General features: G+C 46.4%; 1 protein-coding gene across 9 annotated transcripts in view; it reads left to right on the top strand.

Annotated features, from left to right (window-relative positions):
* LOC147031950 (TRAF2 and NCK-interacting protein kinase-like) overlaps positions 1 to 21,910 on the top strand; it is a 219,144-nt gene that overhangs the window by 74,415 nt on the left and 122,819 nt on the right. For all 9 annotated transcript variants that reach the window (XM_085869193.1, XM_085869192.1, XM_085869191.1 and 6 more), the window contains exon 3: positions 6,543 to 6,599. In XM_085869193.1, coding sequence (XP_085725319.1) covers positions 6,543 to 6,599 — 57 coding nt within the window. The remainder of the gene's footprint in view (positions 1 to 6,542; positions 6,600 to 21,910) is intronic.

Here is a 21,910-nt window from a genome sequence, read left to right as displayed (position 1 = left end):
GATAGGGGAAGATCTGATATGGTGGTGAACAGTGGTCTTGAAGACCTGGAAGGAAGAATGAGATTGAAGAGGTGGGAAAAAAGAGGAACAAATGGGTGTGGATGAGCAGTGATCCTGGATTTAGGTCGTTTCACCTAAAGTGAGTTAATGGTGGGCCATGTGAGCCCTGCAGAAACCTGAGGGTGGGGGGGGGGGGGTGACAAAGCAAGAAAAGAGCAGAGGGTGCAAGACCAGAAAGGAGGTGGTAGAAGACAGAGAGACCATCGACTTTTCTGTGATGGCAAAATTATAGACTCAGCTTCAGTGCGGGAGATTCCAATGATCTAGTGAAGTACTGTTACATTTGTGGGGGGTTGGAGAGGTTAGACATTGCCTTATTACAGCTAGAAATGTATCGAGTAATATGGTCCGTGTACGAGTAGTTAACCCATCTCGATGTAATTAAGTAGGGAAATGTTAGCTTAAGAATTGTCTTGTTTGAATGTATACCATACAGGGGATAGTGTGTGGTGATAATTGGTTCGGGATGATGGTTCGGGAAATTGTGCATATAACTCCTTGTCAACCTCATTCGGAAGGATATTACAAGAGGAGCTGCAAGGTCCAGACAATGAGGAGAAGAGTGTTTCGTCGCCTCCCGAAGTGCACAGTTATGGATGCCTCTGGAGGGGTGGAGTTGTCTGCCTCGAGAGGGTGGATTTTTTGGGCATGTCTCGCGAGAGCAAGTAGACGGAAGTTGGGGTTGAAGAGGAGCAAGGAGAAGGAAGAAGGGTCGTGACTCATGGCCAAGGAGAGTAGAAGAGGGTTGGGCACCAGGCACAAGGAGAAAAGGATTAGGGATAAGGAGATTGTGTGCTGCAGAGAAAACGGTTGCTCTGTCCGTGCTGCCTGCCTTGCTGCCTTCTCCTGTTCCTACTCTTGCAGTGGCCCTGCGTCATCATTCCTGCCTTGCCCCATTTGTTTTCCTGCTGTGTGTTTCGTCATCTCGTGCTCGTCTCCTCATCGCCTGCTCATTCACTAGCAGCTAAGGATTATCCAGTTCATGTCCTCTATCCCTGTCTGTGAATAAATCTGGTGTGTGGCACCATAGGTTTTATGGGAATTGTACATAATTAGTTCTTTATCGATTCTGTGTTCCACCTTCTTCCCTTCCCCCAACCCGCCATCATACTCCTCCGTCATGATTCCACCATCCCCTGGTTCTTTTTATCTGTTTGATTTGGGAAATAAACCTGTTGGTTTTAAAAGAGTTCATAGCCTTGCGTGCTTCTTCCGATTCACACACGTGCAAAGCCGCCATTGTTCGAACGCAGTGCAAGGGAATAAGAGCCAGTTTTGGTCTATCCGTCCAGCGTTGGTCTTAATCGGCGTGGACGTGACAGTATTAGTCATGATTGACGAGATCCCAGGGATACAGTGTTATTTAGGCACTCACATGGGTTGAAGGAACTGGCAAAAATGAGAAAGGATCGTCGTCTCATCGCTGCCAGTTAGCATCGCTTCTCACAGGGGTGTGGCAGTGCAACTGGTGCGGTGCCCCTTGTTGGTTCAAGCAGGAATTTGGTCAGGGTGCCGGAATCAGCTCACCCCTGTGGAAAAAGGAATTATAGTGATTGTTATTATTTTTGAAAACAATGATCTGAAGCTCATTGAAGAGCTTTAGATTGTAACCCATTTGGAGAAAGACATTGGGACACGTCATTGTACTTTTCTATGATTTGCAAGGACGTTGGGCAACAAAACAGTGAATTAAAATTTGAAATTTGGATCCCTTCATCATGAGCTATGTGGCCAAATAGGAATACAAAACAGGATTATTATGGTGTATTGCCATCTGTGGCGATTGTACATTTTATTGTGCTGTTGAAATGAAGTGCGTTACTCTCTTATGTTAATCCGAGCAGCTGAAGCAAGGCATAATCTGTGACTGTATGTGTAAAGCATAAAGCACATTACCCATGTGTTTGCCACCCAGGTTTGTAATTCAGCAGAGAACAGCTACCATTTATGTAGTTTCTTCATGGAGATTTAATTTAGTAGATGAAAAACGAATCAAAATACCGAAACCAGGTGCTCGACAGTGGAGGCATCACCATTTATGACTCCTGCTTTGGGTAAAGCTCAGGTCCATTGTTTCGACCACCAGGTTGTCTTTATCCGGGACTTTGCATTCATTGTATGCCAGGCATTATAAATGCATTGTATAGGGAGGGAAGATTGGAAAGACGAGGTAGTGGAAGGGGGCTGGGGAGCGGGGCAGTAGATGGTGAGACTTTGGGTTATTGGTATACTCGGTCGTCGGTAATCCTTTCACTCACAACTAGAACCTATTTTTCTTTAATTTAAAAAATAAAAGCTGTGGATTTCTCATCATCCTGGTGTGAAATGTTTTGTGCGTACGAAATCTAGACTCTGGGAAGAGCGAGAACACGGAACGGAAACCACCAACAGCAGGGTAGATGGTGACAGCAGATGGACACTTGGAGGTGTGGGGAAGAATGAGAGCAAGGGTAGGTGTGGGGGGATAACATGGCGGGCATGGGAGTGAGGACACTGGGAGATGGGGTGGGGTGTGAACAAGCTGGATCTCAAACACAGTTAAAATAAGTGAAAACCACAGCAAAAAAAAATGAAAAGAAAGGTGAGGAAAAGAGAAGAAAACATGAAGACCGACAAAGGAAAGGATGGGCGTGGGGAGGTTCAACGGGGGTACAAAAGATCAAGACTATGGATGGAGGATGACCTGAGATGGTAAACAGACATCTTGAAGTCCTGGAGGGAAGAATGAGATTCAACAGATTGAGGGAGTTTTTTCCACAGATGAGATAAATGGGGAACAAATGAGTGCAGGTGAACAGTGAGCTTGGATTTTGGGAGTTTCACCATAAATGTGTTACTGGCATACCATATGCATACTGCAGAAATCTTGTGGGACAGAGACAGGCTACCATCCTGTCTGCGATGTGAGAGTAACAGGTCCACATTTAATCTGTTGACTTCATTTCAACATCACCGGAAAGAAAAGAAAACGCACAAATTTGAAATACATGTAATTAAGCAAACAGTATGCATACTTAAATATTCATTGTTTCACTTGATAAATGACATGCTATTGAAGTTATTGTCAGTGCTTCAAATTGCTGGTAATTTATGAAATAAAAGGAGGTGCCAAAGCAATATGGCAGATACACTTGTGTTACAGATCTTTATACGACATCTTTCCGCTGCATCGGAGCGTAATTGGCCCGAACCACAGGCCTCCGCCCTTTCCCGTCTTGGCTGATATGTTGTGTGCTTCTTCTATTGTAATTCCAGCTTCCATTAGATCTTTCCCTATCTAGTTCTTGTTTTCTTGTTCTGTCCACTGGCCTTTCACCGTTGATCCTACTTTAGTATCTTCTTTTCACTTATTTTTCCTTATCCAATCTTTCGATTATATCCAAGCCATTTCATTCTAGATTTACATATTTGCTCTCATACCCGCTGACATTTGTCTTTCTCTGATATCTTCATGAAAAAAATAAATATATAAATCATATTATTTTACTTTAACATGTTTCTTAACAAGTACACTTCAAAGGAATCTAGTTTGTTTGTTTTCTCCTCTCTTTTTGTAGGGTTCAATGGGGATGATTCATCATTGTACAATTCAAGAAGTGTCTGTTTGTGTTCTTGTTTGTTTGACTTGATGTGAGATAACAACACATCCTTGAAGGTGAATGGAGGTTATGTTTTCACCTCTGTCTGTCTGTGAACAGGATATATCAAGAAGTTATGGACGGATTCGGACGAAACATGGTGGACAGGTTGGGTGTGACGAGAACGAATTAATAGATTTTGGTGACGATCCGAATCCAGATCCGAGAATTTTTCAAGTGATTCTTCACCATTGAGATAGGGCTAAAACCGATACATAGCATGATATCTCAAAAAGTTTTTGACTGATTCGGACAAAACTTGGTGGACGGGTTGGGTGTTTGTCAAGGAAAAATCTATTTAATTTTCAAGATCCGAATCCGGATCTGGAACCGTTCAGCCTGGCAGAGGTATGCACTCTACCGAGTGCCGGTCTAGTCTTGCTCTTGTGTTTGTTTCAAAGCACTCCCATACCTTTCCCTCATACCTAAGACTAATAATACTCCTTTGTATAACTTTTTCAGTTTTTTTACTATTCTTTTATGGATTTCATCGTCTTCTTCTGCTATCCGTAGACCTCTCCAAACTAAGTCACAAGCCTTTTCAAGATCGATAAAAGTAATGAACAAAAGCATTTTGGATACTCTTTTTATTTTTCTAAAACCTGCCTTAAGAGCAGATTCAATTGTCCAACGGAATGGTACAGAGTTAGTGCACTTATGTTTGACATGTCTAGTCTGTGTCCTATTCCTGACACAATGATAAACTGTCAGGGTGGTGCTTCACGTGGAGGGAATTGCATTACAAAGTGTGTCGACTGTCAGATGGAGGTTAAGTTGGGTGTCCCCTTTGCTTGCATTATCTGGTGATTGTTAAACATCCCATGGTGTCTCTGTTGAAGAGTGGGTGAGTTATCGTCTGCAACTTGAACAAATTACAAATTCCTGCTCAAATTGAATGCGTTTCATGAAAGACCCGGGCCAAAAACTTTACCTGACCCGACAAAAAGGTTGGAATAATCAGGGCCGTAGTAGAAGTAGTTCGAATGTGTTCTTAAAATTCATAAACAATGTTATTACTTCCGCCACCAAAGGAGGTTATGTTTTCACCCCTGTCTGTTTTTTTCTGTTTGTGTGCAGGATATCTCAAAAAGTTGCGGACGAATTTGGACGAACCTTGGACTGGTTGGGTGTTTTGCAAGGACGAACTGATTAGATTTTGGTGAAGATCCGGATCCGGATCTGGATCCGGATCTGGATCTGGATACGAGAATTTAAAAAAACTAAGTGATTCTTTACCATCGAGAGATGAAAATGCACAAAGCTTGTGCTCGTTTGGGATGAGCGATATCTCAATATTATCAGCTCGATACGATATTGAAAACATATCATCAACACGATACTACATTTTTGAAATTGACGATAAATCGGCACGTTCAATAATGGAAAAAGTGGTGTGCGGTATCGTAAACTGAAGAATTTGAGACGTATTTTTATATATTTGATTAGAATATCGACATGAAGTCACTCATTTTATCATAACACGAAAGTCGCAGTAAAACACTAGATTATACTTAACACCATTCTCTCTCACCTTTTATGCGATTGGTGAGAAAACTTTGTCGCATCTCAGTTTCCAGTTCTCCTGCATCAACAGGGTCTTCCGTTGAGGATATTTAGCCATTGCCAAGGTTGGAGGGGAGGGAACTGCTTGCACAGGTTCAATCACCACATCTGAATTGCAACTTGTACACCGTGCAGGAGAGCTTTTATCAAGATGTCAAAGCGCACATTTCAAAAAGCTTATACCCAGGGCAGCTCACAAACTTGTTGCCCTCAGAGTGACAAACACCATAGTCAAACACAACACTTATCCCTCCCTCACCCCCATCACCCACCATCATGGTCGATGCACATTTCATCCCCCATGCACCCATGGTAAACAAATAAAAAACTTAAAAGAAATAGGTAAGCACGGGACGGGTTGAGTGCTGGACGCCGGGATAACATGTATGTCAGTAGAGGTCTAGCCTAGCAATAGATGTAATGCCTTGATGCCATCCCAGATGAAATGCCATAACGATTACTACTCTCCTCTCTGGGCTGGTGCTCCCACCTCTCACCTTTCTCGGCTTCATGCTTTGGAAACCAAGTCATTTAGGATCATTTGTATCTCCCGCGATGAGGCTGAGTCTTTGGGTCGCTCAATCCCTCACCGCAGGCAGGTTTGTGGTCTTTCTGACTTCTACCGTCTCCTCTCCGGTCTTGCCCCCCCTCACCCCCACACTCTGTCTGTGCTCTGTCCCCCCCTATATTTTCGCAGGGTGCCCAAGGTCCACCAAAAAAAAACTCTTCTGGTGTAACTGACAGAATCAAGAATTACTGCTCACCTTCACTCTTTCATTCCTCTTTTTTCCCCGTCTCTGGAACAAACTCCCACACTCTCTTCAATCCCACTCCTCCCTCTAAGTCTTCAAAACAGCCATTCACCACCACCTCTTATCTTCACCCATCCAAAACCTTGATCTTTTCTACCCCTATTAATCCACCCCAAACCCACCTCCTTCAAATTCCCTTCTTTCCTTCTTGAAAGTCACTAGTGTAAGGACCTGAAAATCCCTGTAGTGTCCATCTTGTTTACCCTGTGTACCCCACCCCATCCCTTTACCTTCCACAGATCTAATGTCTCTGTCCCCCCCCCCCATTTCAAGTATTTTATTTTATTTCTTAATCGAGGTACTGTATATAGGTTTAGAGAAGAGCTGAAATTTATCATTTCTTATCCTATAGTTCAGTGCTGCTTTTTGCTGTTTCAGCTGCACAGAGAGCAGTCAACCTTTTTCAGTGCTTCCATTTAAAAGAGTAATTTCAACCCTTTTCCTTTTCTTGTTTTTGTTTTGTGCATAGGGTCGTCATGTACGGACAGGCCAGCTTGCTGCTATTAAAGTCATGGATGTTACTGAGGTAAGGCTTGGGGTTACAGAAATCTATGGAAAGATTTTACTCTTACTTTTTCAATAATACTACTGTTTGAATGCCATCTGAATGTGGAGGAGTTTTATATTGTAGCTTAAGTGTGGGTGTTTGTGAATATACTTTGCATTGTGACAGCTTTTGCTCAGTTGTTTTTTTTTTTCTTCCCTTGCTTCTGTACTCTTTTGACATTAAAATTCGTGAAATAATAATGCACAAGGAACTTTAACACAGGAAGTGGCCATTTGGCCCATCACACCTGTAGTACATCAACACTGTATATTTATCCACTGTTTTCGTTTATAGACTCCTTGTGAGGTTGTGTGTGTGTGTGTGTGTGTGTGTGTGTGTGTGTGTGTGTGTGTGTGTGTGTGTGTGTGTGTGTGTGTGTGTGTGTGTGTGTGTTAGTAGGAGTGGAGAGCACAGTGGGGCAGGCAGAGGTACATCATAATGGTGCAATATATATATATATATATATATATATATATATATATATATATATATATATATATATATATATATATATATATATATATATATATATATATATGTATATATATATATATATATATATATATATATATATATATATATATATATATATATATATATATATATGTATATATATATATATATATATATATATATATATATATATATATATATATATATATATATATATATATATATATATATATATATATATATATATATATATATATATATATATATATATATATATATATATATATACATATATATATATATATATATACATATATATATATATATATATATATATATATATATATATATATATATATATATATATATATATATATATATATATATATATATATATATATATATATATATATATATATAAATATATATATATATATATTTATCTTTATATATATATATATATATATACATATATATATATATATATATATATATATATATATATATGTATATATATATATATATATATATATATATATATATATATATATTGTTGCGAATTCGCGCCTGCCGGCGTGCGAGCGGCCACGTAACTCGAATCGCGGCACGTCGCCCACCGGACGGACAATTCCGTCGTGACCCTCTCGGACTAACGCCGGGAACTAGTCACGGGTGGGCCTTTCGGCCTCACCACGATCGTGCCAATCGGCCCCCCGCGTGGGATAGGGTTGTTCGCCAAATTCGACCTACCTAAGTACCCACACGGAGGGTAGACCGGGCGATCGCACCTCGCCGCAAGTCGACTTCGGACACGGGCCACTTTAAGCGACCCGTTCCGTACTATCGGGATAACCGAGCGGTGTTATCGTCAACCTCGACGGTTCCGATTAATTATCGGGCGTATTTCGCCCACTACCAAACCTTTACGTGAAGTAAGATGGAGATTCAATTAAAGAAAAGACGAAGCGAAACGGGAAAAACAGTTCAACATAAGCCACATTTATTCCGCGGCAAACGGAAAGTACACATATACAATTACAACAATTATGCACCAAAAGCAAATGTAACAAAAGGAACACAACAATGCAGATCTACTACCGACTACGCGAGCACACGGCAACACTTACACAGTTTTACTTTACAGATGGCGCCGACAACACATATACTCAAAAGCAAAAGAAAAAGGGCCACCCTCAACGACAAGGGGGCAGACGGGCCTGTGGGCCGAGACCGCGTGGAGCCTACCTGTCTTGTGATGAGCCGCAAAATGTCGCGGCGGTGCCCCGACTCCGCGCTCCTCCGCGGGTTTCGTTGGCACTGCTTGGAATGGGGTGGGAACGGGGCCCCCTTTTCGCACTATCTCAGCGCGGGGGGAAACAGGGGGGTTGTTGATGCTCTGGGGAAAGAGGATAGCTGGCTTGCTTGGGTCCCGCGACGAGCGACTCCACTGCGACCTCGACCGCGTTCCCGGCTTCCCCTCTCTGCAGCTCCCCGACAGACTCCAAACCCCGACAGACCGACTCTCCTCCAGACCCGTCTTGACTGCTGCTGCCACACTTCGCCGCCGCCACACCTCTCCAACTCGCCCGAGCCCGAAACAGAAACTGACTGAATTCGCCCCGCGCTCGGCGCTTTATAGTACGGCAGGAGAATCCATATGCAAATTTCCAGATCAGGATGGGCTCGGGGGCGGAGCCACGCTTGCCCATTGGACGGAGGAAAAGTGGGCGTGAACCTCCCCTGATCCTCGAATTTGCATATATCGATTCTACTCCGACGCGCCTGGAGGCGGGGCCAAATCGCGCCGCGCTCGCTGATAGGACGGAACAGAAGTGGGCGTGTATCATTCCTGATCCGACTTTTCCTCGGAAAGGCCGCTTTTTGCACCCGCGGCTCAGCGCGCGTCCCGCACGAGGCCAGGACAGCCTGACGCTCGGTGTTCACAAGCAGCGCGGGAATGGCCGCAGAAGGAGAGGTGAAGGTGGTGGAGGGTCTAAAGTGGCGGTCCCTGGCCACGGTGACGCTTGAATGGCGGTGATGCGATTGTTGCGAGAGCGAGTCGTGACGGTAAAGGTCGTGGCTGTTGGCGTTGTTGTTGTTGTGAAGCGGCGTTGCGGTCGGTGGTTGTTGTATGATGGCGGTTGAGACGTGGTTGGTTCAAAATAAAGATAGAACAGAAAAATGGCTATCTTAAAGGGTTGCAGCCCGAATGAATCACATTTATTCCCTCTAAACAACGGGTTTGGGGCTAACTACACATGTACTTACAGAGATATCTCACCTACGGGACCTGAATGGTGGTTTGCGAATTTCCTCAACCACAACACTACCCCCTCCCCTTTTTACAGACTCGTCCCGAGTCGTCAAATTTTCGTGTGCCATCATGTGTAGTTCTCCCCTAGTACGTTTTACCTACGGATCCCTGAGTGCGACATTCATGGTATTCGTGTCCCCAAAATAAATAACCTGAGGGCTGAGTAACTAACTAAACAAACCCACTCACACGGACGACTTAAATAAAATTGCCGGCGCTAAGACAGACATGCCGGGGGCGCACTCATATGTACAGTACATCTTAACCTTAACTTAGAAATTTTACACTAAACCATGGCCCAGGATCAATGAACTCTGCAAAAAGAAAGCAGTTAGCAGGGAGCCAGGCTGCTCGCATGCAGTCTCTGGCTCAAACAATGCAGGTGACAGGGAACGTGGCCAGCTGCTCACACGCAGTCCAAGGCCTTCCCTTTTGAAATGAACCCAGTGAACCACAACGGTGCATGGGCTGCACAAACGCAGTCTCCGTGCCAGCTCAAGTGGCACACGCAATGAACACAATGGATGGATGGATGAATGGACGCAAACACGGTGCACGGGCCGCCACTGCAGGCCCGTGTTGTAGCTGCCAACAGGGCAGTTCTTGCAGCTTGCAAACTGTTGCCTTGCGGATCCTGGCGCACATGGCAATGAACAGGGGGGGGCAAAGCAAAATTGAACAGGGGCTGGTGAACATGGGTCATGGGCATGGCATGGCAACAGCAGCAGGCAAATACAGCAGCTGCAGACGATCCGGCCGGTACAGGCCTCGAAGCAAAACACCAGCAGACGACCCGGCCGGCACAGGCCTTGAAGTAAAACAGCCAGCAGATGAAGCTGGCCTGCCTTTCGCCTTGAGATGGAGGTTGGTGGAGGGAGTGCGGTGGTGCTGGCCACTCAGAAGGCGGGCTCGGACCTACCTTACGGTCTCCCTCCCACCTATCGCCTTTGCCTGTCCCTGTCCATACCCACCCCCTTAATTTATAAAAAACCCAATTTAGCCCCAACTTATTTTTGGTTGTTTTTGTTTTTTTATTTTTACTTCCCCACTATAAATCGTCCCCTAACCCCCTTTATCGTCCTTGTTCGGCTAACCTATCCTGTCACCTAGCCTACTCCCAACCCCTACGTTCCCTTCCCGGAGGGGAATAAGGGAGAACTAGCGTCCTGTGCCGAGGCCCAACGAAGCCTCAGGATGGCCTCCCCAGACTTCAGCGATCTATAACACAAAGTGGGTCCAGCGGCCCACAACGAGAGCGAGGGGATGGATGGTGCGGAGGGGTACACTTCCTAATCTACCCTAACTATTTAACTGTTAAACTACCCCGGGGCTTTCAACAAGCGTCTCTTGCTTAAACTATTGGTTCTAAAAACCCAGATTCCCGTCGCTCGTGTTGGTGTCCTTACAATTTTGGGCCTCGCCCCCCAATTTTCTTTCCGTGCCCTCACACGGTCTCATGGCTGGAACGCGTGGCTCCCCTTGGCAGGCACGACCCTCTTCCGATTCTCCGACGATGGCACCCCCGGGCACTACACTGCCTCCGAGCCTACCAGCTCCCTAAACACTGGGGAGTGCCCCCCATGGCACCTCCCCTGAAACGCACACGTGGCAGGCTGGCTTCCCGGGCCCCTTTCCGAGGGTCACCCGTGCCCACAACACTGCCCACGTGGCTAACGGCGCCCCGGGCCCCCGCATCATGCGGGCGCACCCGTGCCCACTACGCTATCCCGGCCCCCCCATGGGCCCTTGGCCTACCGCGGCCGACTAGCCCGATGCCCAGGGTACCCACTCAGCGATACTCACCTTTTGCAGCCACGCTCCCAGCCCGTCAACAGGGCTCCTGCACCCGTCCAAATGGGTATCGAGCCTACATTCACACCAACAGCAAGACGACTTCCATTTTGTCAATTTAACTAACCCAGCTAACTCACTTTACACTGACCCTGGGGTCCCTTGGGCGGGAGTCACTCCTCCCCCCCAATCACTCATCGCACCATGCATTCCACATTCGCTCCACTCACACAGACCTGCTGGCCTCACTCACTCACCAAGTACATGTTTCCACTCAACTCACCAACTCTTCAACACACACACCGCTGAACTCTGCCATCCTTCTAACTACCTCCCCTAACTCACTTGTGCTCCCACGTCGTCCCTTACACTACAGCACGTTCCTTTTAACACTACGTAGCTAAGCTACGTCCCCACTACACATCCACAGTCTGTCACTGTCCTTCAAAATAATTTCATTAAAAATCATTTTCCCAACTAAAGCTCATCTAAATCCCTCTACCTAATCCATTCCACGGGCCCCATGAGGACTTACCCCTGCCCCATGAAACCGGTCTAACTAAGCTAACCCTTCCCCCTAACTAGTTCCATCCTGTGCCCAGGCCAGGGGGTCTTCCACCCCTTGCCTGGGAATCCTGTTCACCCGAAAGCGAGGCTTGATTTTTCTTTTCCCCTCGCGCAGCACCAGCGCGGCAACTCGCAACCTGTGCACCAGCTCGGCAATTCACAGCCGCGCGCCTGTGGCGTGACGTTATGGCAGCTGTTCGCGTCCCTCGTCCCTCTTGGACGGCACCATCCCGCAGAGATTCACCCTCCTGCCGGATTCCAACCATACACGCAGCCATGACGTCACCCGGTGCAGAAAAAAAAAAAACACAAGCCCCACGTCTCGAGGGGTTCCCCACGCGAACACATGTGCTCTGCCCGTTGGAGCTTAACACACACTCCCGCGTGGAGAACCCGTCCGGTCCAAATCCGTTTACCTGCCTAAACTTTGTCCGTCGCGGGATCGGCAACATTCACCGCTGGCTTTTCCGGACCGGGCTTCACTCCCGCAAGCGAGCACGTGGGCGCCTCGTGCGTTGCACAGCACGGACCTCGCGCTCGCCGCTGGGTGAACCCGGCGCGGTGCCCAAAATAGCTACGGCCGCTATTCGGCCCTTGTCCCTCAATTGTTGTCATCGCCATTCCAACCACTCACACCTGCGTGTTACGACGCTCACACATCTCGACATTCCACTCACCCCGGGATACGCGGCTGCATGCTCACGCATGCCGACTGACATCTCCCTCACATACCGCTCTCTAACAGACTGTCTCTCTCACATGGACCCTTTCACTCACACATGCGGTGACTCTCACACGCGGTGCCTCATCCACACACGGCATGCTGGGAAGCACGCACCTCGGCACACTTGCCACCACACCACTCACACACGGGGTCGCTTCCACACACGGGGCGCACTCACACCTTGCACCACACACACCGGGACAACCACACTGGGGATTCGTGTCCCCACAAGGGATTCCGGGGTCTCTATACCCCCCAAGCTCGGCGTGCACCTGTTCCCAGCACCCGTCCCCTCAAACCCGCCTGGCACAACCAAACTCACCTGGTCGTGAGTCGCCTCAAGGGGGCATACTCCCTCCCCTCGTTCCTGGAGGAGGCTATCCAGCTGCTTGCACCGGGTCCCTACACGGTCCGCCAGCTCACCCCCATTATCCTCCACTAACTCTGTGTGTGTGTGTGCTCGTCTTCAATCCCGTCCAATTCACCCTCTATCTCCCGTGTCTCTATTATTTCCGTCTCTTCCCTTATTATCTCCCTCGTGCACGTCTCTGTCACCCCAATTAGTTTTTCCCTCTCGGTCACCATCACTGTTGCTCTCTCAGTCACCTTCACACTTCTCGCCCAACACGTCCCCCGAATTATTTTGTCTTCACCCGCCGGTGCACTCCCCTTCAGCTCGTTCGTCCCTACACGTGGCGTTGCCATTATGCCCGCCTGCAGACATTGGCCCATTTGCCGCATCTCACCCCGCATCTCTTTCATTCTGTTTGTGTCTCCATCCATTTTGTTTTCCATCTGTTGGGCATTCGTATCCATTTTTTCGTTCATGCCTCTCATTTCATTTCTCAACTGTCGTGCAGTTGTTTGTATTTCTGCCAACATGGCGAATAGCTGGGCCATGTCGGATGCACTCGGGTGAGCCGTTTCGGCAGGGATCGGGGGAGGGTTACGGAGGAGGGAAGGGGAGGTGTCATATACCGCGGCCGTTGCCGCACCCATTTCGGGCTCTGGGTTTGGTTGGGGGAGTTCTTGTTTCTGCACACCAATGTCCTGCTCGGGGTCTCCATCCTGGGCCATGGATCCTACATTTCTACACATATACATTCCTATTACCCCCAGCTCCCACTCGCCTTGAGACTCCATCCTATTTCTCGTAACGGGTCAATTTGGCCTACTCGTAATTTGGAGGGAATCGGGGGTCGCTCCTCTCACCTCTGAGCCAATTCCCCATGAATTTAGCTTGGAGGCGGGAGGGATTCGAATCCCACTCCCGGACACCAGTGTTGCGAATTCGCGCCCGCCGGCGTGCGATCGGCCGCTCGACTCGAATGGCGGCCGCCTCGCCCACCGGAACGGACAATTCTGTCATGACCCTCTCGGAACAATGCCGGGAGCTAGTCACGGGTGGGGGTTTAACCCCACCATGACCGTGCCAATTGCCCACCCGCGCAGGATAGGGTTGCTCGCCAAATTCGATCGACCTAAGTACCTGCGCGGATGGTCGACCGGGCGATCGTACCTCGCCGTAGGCCGACTCCGGACACGAACCGCTTAAGCGGTCCGTTCCATGCTACAGTGATAACCGAGCGGTGTTATCGTCGGCCTCGACGGTTCCGATTAATTATCGGGCGTATTAAGCCCACTACGAACCCTTTACGTGAACCAGGATGGAGGGTCAATTAAAAGGAAGGAGACGAAGCGAAACGGGTACAGTTCAACATGCAAGCACTTTATTTACACGACACACGGAGAGCACACATATACAGCCAAACAGTCAAAATGCACATATATCAACCCAAACAAAAGCAACAATGCAGAGCTACAACCGAATAAGACCGACACACGGAAACACTTAAACAGTTATACTTTACAAGACACGGCGCCAACACACATTCACACAAAAACCCCGAAAATAAATGGTGACTTCCCTTTGGGCCGTCGAGTCCCTCTCCTACGTCCGTCCACGTGGTCGCGCCTGGCCGCGACTCCGTGCCCTGGTGTGGTAGGCGTGTCCTCTCTGGCGTGCCTCGCGCCGGCACGTGTTGGCCGCTCGACGCCACGGACGGAGTTTCTGGCGCTATCCCAACGTGGATAGAAGCGGGGGGGGGGGGGGGAGGGGGGAAACGCTGTCGCTCGAGGTCGCGGTGTGGGGAATCGCAGACGCTCCGTCCCGCCAGCGGGGTCTCGGGACCGCCCCACAAAAGACCAGGCCAGCGGCCACCAGGAAGAGAAGAGGACGAGCGAGCCGGAAGACAGGAAGAGAGCAAGAGCAACAACAGCGCTCCTTCCGTGTCCGACTTTTTATTCCCCGGGCTCCGCCCTTCACTCCGCCCCCGTTTTCGGCTCCACCCTCCTTCGAGAGGGTTCTCGAAGAGGGGCGTTCCCTCACCCCGACCGCCTCACGCTGGTCATCCACCAATCGGCGGCGAGCTGCCCCTCCCCCTTCTCCTCCCTCACACCAATCGCGGAGAAGAATGGCGCGAAAAACACACCAGCATCGTTGGCAGTTTTCGTCCGTTTTAAATAAAAGAAAGGGAAAGAAAAACGACTTACTCAAAGCGTCGCAGCCCGGATGGATCACATAAATTCCCTCTAGACAACGGATTTGGGCTAACTACACATGTACTTAAGAGATATCTCACCTACGGGACCTGAATGGTGGTTTGTGAATTTCCACAGCCGTAACAATACACTTATTACGTACGCCAATGCTGATCACGTACTCTGGAAATAACTATTCAAATCTATTCCCATTTTACCCCTGAAGCCAGACCCGCAACAATATTGTTACGGCCATGGGTACCGAGTGTATTATGAGGGGGTTAATCCCCGTTTCTCCTCGGAAGAGCCGGACCTGGGGCCACCGCTCACAATTAACTTTGTGGTACGGTGGGTTTCTTTACAACCACAAATGCCAAACCAGTTAACCACAAGTTCCAGTGTCCACCATCTAATTTTCCATTTAACTAGAGGTCACGTGGCTTCCTGAATGGGGAGCGTGCCATCGGCGATGCACCAATCTTGTCTTGATTAGATCTTCGTTCGGGCGGCCGAGCGTTTACCGCTGGTGCGTGCCGACTATGACAGGTCAATTTGTTTGGTAATTACCTCCCAGTCTATCTAGGTTCGGACAATGCTGGATCAATGGAAGGAAAGGACAAGCACGGACAGGTTGAAACCTCAACAAGGAATTTATTAATAAGGAAAAAAATAAATAAACTGAAGAACCTTTTATTTCTTTGTGGTAAAAATAGGTAAATTAACATCAATCAAAATTATCAAGCAAATAAAGGCTTAAACAGGCATTGATAGAAGAACAGAGAAAGAGCAGATGCTTATCACTATGCCTTACTTAACGATAAAACATGTGACAAGGGTACCCAGCAGATCATTCGGGGGGGGGGGGGAAGAAACCGGTCTCTGCTTACCGAGGTAGAAGTCGGCGTGCGTCAAATAAAATGTCTGGAAATGTGTGAGCGTGCCTTGGTCCATTGCCAGCGCCCTGCCTCGCCATACATCCACTCGCAAACAGCCTCGAACACCAATCAATGTCACGTCGTCACCCCCAGGACCAGGGACGCCAAGAATCAGGCACGCCAAGAGCAGGTCCCGAGCAGAACCAGCAGGAATGGTCCAACCGTCACCCACCATCAAGGGCAGCTCACCAACTCACCAAATGTCACCAGTGGTCAGAGCTGAAAGGCTGTAAGGCTGTCACTAACTCACCAACTGTCACCAGTGGTCAGAGCTGAAAGGCTGTAAGGCTGTCACTAACTCGCCAACTGTCACCAGTGGTCAGAGCTGTAAGGCTGTAAGGCTCTCACCAACTGTCACCAGTGGTCAGAGCTGAAAGGCTATAAGGCTGTCACCAACTCACCAACCGACTCACTGGAACAACTGACTGGAGCTGAAAAAACCGGCACCCAGTTGTCACAAAACTCTCAGGAAAAACAGTCCTCCCGTCCTTTTTATAGGCGACCAGTCTGGGCGGAGCCTCAAGCAGACTTCAGCCAAATCCACCTTGCCTATTGGCGCATTATTGCCTGTAACCAACCGTCAACCTCACAATCATTCCTTCCTCGTTCAGCCCGACACAAACAAGAGCCAGCCAGCATCCATGGAGCTGCCAAACGGGGCGTCAAATGTCAAACGAATGGCAGAAATTGTATGACATAGATGAAAAAAGTTGGACGTCAACTTCGGTGAAAGAGGTGGATGTCGAACGTCGATGGAAAAAGGTTGATGTCAACGTCGGTGAAAGAGGTGGGTGTCAAACGTCAATGAAATTATGTGGGTGAGGTAAATGATCCACAGCCGCATTTGACTATCAGAATAACTGCTCAGGAAAAGCCCGCTGTGTGCTTAATCAAATGTGCTGTAAGTCCAAAGTGTAAATAAATCATCCAACTGTAAGCCCATGTGTCCTGATGGAAAGGGGGTCGACGAGCCTCCGTTGGGCTAACGACTATCTCGCGTGCATGAATGTGTCGTAAAGAGAAAAAGGCCATTCCATAAGAAAGGGAATATGTTCTATACCCTTCTCCAACGGATCAAAGTTAGAATCCCACCAGACATTGGGATGCGTCTATCCTGGACATGCATTTTGGGAAATAACTGTCTGAGTACCTAAATGTTTGTATGCATTCGTCGGATCAGATTCTGAAATCCATAACAATATATACTACTGCCATTCTGATGAAAAATGATTCTGCACTTATTTTATCTTTCCTTTTATTATCTGAAACATCCATAACAGATAACTTGATCACCTTTTAATTGCAAAGGAGGTGATTCTTGCTATATTGTCACAGCCATCGGGTTTGTCCAGTTGCCTGGTCCGAATCCCAACGCACCACATCAAAGTGGTCGTGATGGCCTATTGATTCTGTCATTTGAGCTGGATCATGGGCTTGCGTGCCATAATAACTACCTCCAATGGAACAACCGAGCGAGTCAATGCCTCAGACAGATAGTACAATGCCTCCATAACACTATTGGCTACCGAGCAAATCGCCGGATGCTGACACTGTCTCTTCTTGGGTGCTCATCACCCAAACGCAATCTGTTCTTTAACAGACATGTATAACCGAACTCGTGATCAAGACACTTGAATGAACCCGGAGACTAAGTGATTTTATAATGTATTGAACACACAAAGTCGGGATACAAAAGAAGCAATGCAGTGTAACAATAATAATGAAGTCCTCCCCAAACCATATGCACCCATGACTCAACAAATGGGAACCTTATGTGTCTAATCTTAAGGCCTCATACATTCCTCAGGAGATAGACAACAGATAGTTTACACAGGACAGGAAATACCACTACTGTGCCAACTGGACGCAGCTTGTCAGGGAACCATCGCAGTCTGTGACTGGAGCTTGCTCGAGCTGGAAGAGTGTGCACGGCTTCTTGGGTGACAGCCTGGCTGCCGACTGTGCTGTAAAGGCCTGTTCTGTAAGAAACCCCGTTGATGCACTTTGTGCAGGCTCCGTAGCTCAGCTCCCTTTGCAAATCCTTCCGGTGGAGCCTCGTCATGCCTTTGAAACGAGTCTTCCCCACCCGATTTCCCAATGCACTTAGCCCCTACAGGCTCAACCACTGTTGGTTCGGGGCGCAGTTCATGCGTCTAGCAGCCCCCTCCCTCCAATACCCCTCCCAACCTGTCACAGCGCTTTTGGCATGCTTCACTGTCATGGTGGTCTTCCCACTTGAACTCACACCTAATGGCTTGTCAGAATGCTTAAAAGCATATTTAGTACAGATTACAAAAGTAAGACATTAAAAAAAAATGTATGAAGGGAAAGCAGGTTTTGACACAAACATGTGGGGAAGGTTGACAACAGCTTTCTACACATAAAAAGATGCATAGTTTATTTTACTATTAGATTACCTCACGCTTACACTAAAACATGCAAAATGGGAAATAACTATCACTATACTATGCAAAGTTACCCCCTGGAAGGCATTCCCACAACATTATAATAAGACATTATGAGAGCTTCTGAAACATTCACTCACACATACGATGTATTCCCTTAGATCTAATTGTTTGTTGTTGGCATTCTAAAGGAGCCGTGACATTTTGAGAGCCTCTGCAACAGCAACTGCATACACTCGATGTACTCCCTTTACTTAGTTCTAATCGTTTGGTGTTGGCATTTGATTATAGCTCCAGCCATGACAAAACAAAAGCCTGGTGTGGTTAAGTGCATATGAATTGCATCTTTTGGTTTTTGACATCTGATTACCAAGCTTATTTGGAGGACAGGTCTTGCACACCTTCCAAAAATGTATGACTTCTGAGTTGGTCTCAGCTATTATACAATCATGACAACCTGATATAATTATTGAAGATTTTATTTCTACACAATATTGAAAACAATATAACAAGGTAAAAGTTCTAGAACATCAATGAGTTTATTAAGTTTCTTGTGCATATGTTATGGACAATGTGTAATAATCAAGTTAGGTAGTTTTTGCTACCACAGAAATTCAGCTGGCAATTATACATGAAATGTGTGCGTGCGTGCGTGTCCAGTTGCCATTTGAGCTTATGTTATTAAATTTCCAATAAGCCCTTATTATGAGAACATGGAGAAGACTAATTAATAAATAGGTCACAATGTCAAAGGAAAACGTCACAGTGAGTAGAAATAGCCTTTATTAGGCTATCCACCACCATGCACAATGTTGTCGACATGACCTGACCCTGGGTAATACCAACATGTATGCAAAATTTAGTGGAGATTGGCCCAGCCCTTTTTTTCTGTGATATTCAGATGTATACACACATAGAGATTTGCCTGATTTAATTTCATGGGATTACAAAAAGATTATCCTCAAATTCTAACCTTAATACTTGACTCTCATCTCCAAGCTGGATGCAGCCAGCTCTTGTAAAATACTCTGCCACAAACTCGAGCAACTTGGCCAATATTTGAATTCCAGTGAGGCAGCTGGAGTTTTATTCTTCTTCAACGGGATGTAATGAACGCACAGTTGAACTATCCATTGAATGAGAAGCATAGATGATTAAATTACTGCTGATGATGATATGTATGGAATGAGGACCTTGTTATATTATGTTGATTGCCAGTCACAGGAAAGGAGGGGATTACAAAATATGCTTGAACAGATCCAGTAGTGTCAAGAGAGTCATCTCAAATATCCTTCATGGCACTGCTTGCAAACTACTTCTGTGGCTCCTGCAACTTAAAGAGTACAGAAAACTCGCATCGCACCTCGTCACTGAATTCACTGGAGCCGTTTCAGCACCGAGGCTGCTCATCAAATGCAAAGGTTGCAAACTTCATGTCGAGGCTTCTCGAAGAATATAATTAATTTACAATCACTTTTGAACACAATTAGGCTACTCATAATGACTTACTAAAAAATAAATTACATGGAAAGACAAAGGGTTGACCTTAATAATCCATGACCTGTTGGACATCCACTTTCTGTTTAGATCGCGCTTTCCTTGAATAGGTTCAGCATGTTCCTGAAAAACAGCATGAATAGTTAAATATTGTACGACCACTGCAGTATTTTCTAAAACCCTATTTTCATCCAATTGACTTGAAATTTGAAAAGGATTTACATCTCAGGTCACTGGATTCAACCACCTATTATTTTTGAGGTCAATATCGGCCAATAGGTCAACATAGGCCAAAAGTCAACATGGGCCACATTTCTAAAACTGTTTCTAAAATTGTCAATTTTCATCTGTGTTGCACCTGCTCAATCCTTTCTTGACATGGATGATCCTCTTCTGGCTCGTTCCAAGTTCACTCAACTCCACGGTTGCACAAGAGCAGTCTCTGGTTCATCTCAGTCACACACGCCCTAGAATTGTAAACAAAGCAATGCTGCGTCGGCCCAACAACATGTATGTTTTGGGCTTGCATCCTGCACAGCGTTTGTTTCTCCACTCTCAAGACTCCCGGTCAATACTTTAACTTTGTTTGTTTTCCACCCTTTCAATCTCTGCCTTAAGAAACATCTCTGTCACCTTTACGACCTCATAACCAATCAGCATGATCATTCCCGGTCTGTGGTCTGTTTCTGGTCATGTGACATGATCCAAATAATTTATTTCACTGGATGTATGTGTAATTTATATTTCACTCTAGCGCATACTCCAAAATTACACTTCACCAAATAATTATGAACTTTAATGAACCGGTATTACAAATATTTGAAACCTAAATGCAACATTGCTAAAATGCCCGGAAGCACAAATTATTCAATGCTTAAAGACGCTGTCACACCTTGACGTTTTAGCCAGCAATGGCAACGTATAAAAATGTATGTAGAACGTTGGCGTACGCTGAAGTTTTGATGTTTTTTTTAAGTTTTGGTCATATTCATAACATGTTGGTCGTATGCATAATATATTAGTAACGGGCACAGAACGTTTCGTTGTCTTATAGATAACTTAAACCAACGAATGCTTAGCCTGTTCTCGGCGTTCACAACCTATGCCCAATGATAGTTTAACTTAGGCATAGCGCGCTGCATGTATCGCCGACGAACTCGTGGCGTTCTCTGTTAAAAACCTGCCGCACGCCGATTTAAATCATAACCGCCTGAAAATTGGAAGTGTCAACATCGCAGTCACACCTTGATGATTTAGCCAGCGTATGCCGACCAATGAAAAATGTGTCTAAAACGCTGGCACACGTCAAATACGGTATGGGTAAGTTGTGTATACGTTAGGAGCACGCTGAAAAACGATGAAGTACGCTGTCATATTCCGTGGTACGTCAAGTACGTCGTGAAATTTCAAGCATGCTGAAAATTTTACGACGTACTCGACGTATGGCTCACAAGTTCCGCATACGCTGGCATAAGTTCTCGGCACGCTCCGCGATCGTTGTCACACGTCGGACACACGTTACTTGTAAGTTACTCATTAGTCGAAACACGTCGAGGTAATGTTTAGCATACCCGAAACTTAATTTTTAACCTATGAGTAACGTGCTTTGAACCTATGAGTAGCGTGCTTTGAACCTATGTGTAATGTATCTCAAACGCACATTGTCGTATGTTGACGAATTTGATTGACGTCTTCCGGACGACCACAGAACTTACTGAACGTGTTTCTAACTTACATCTACCGTATAATGGCGATTTGGCAGCATTTAGGGGAATTGGTATATACAAATGGGCTTCACAAGAGGAACCCATCAGTGTTCCAGACTCCATGTTGAGTCGATGTCAATGTCAGTAGTATCAGTAATAGTAGTATTAGTATTGGTAGTAGTAGTAAGTCCATGTCAGTCGTAGTAGGTGAGCGTGATGGGGAGGGTGTGGGTGATGATGGATCCTCATTGCATCCACAAATAGGAGACTACTTTGCACCATTGTTCGATGTTCTTTTCGGCTAATTTTTTTTTTTCTCATTCCCACGATGAACTATTTTTTTGTTTCAGTTTTTAA

Source organism: Eptatretus burgeri, chromosome 2, assembly GCF_056783735.1.
Source record: "Eptatretus burgeri isolate ZD-2024b chromosome 2, Ebu_testis_v1, whole genome shotgun sequence".
Taxonomy (NCBI): Eukaryota; Metazoa; Chordata; class Myxini; order Myxiniformes; family Myxinidae; genus Eptatretus; species Eptatretus burgeri.
This window is presented reverse-complemented; position numbering and strand designations above follow the sequence as displayed.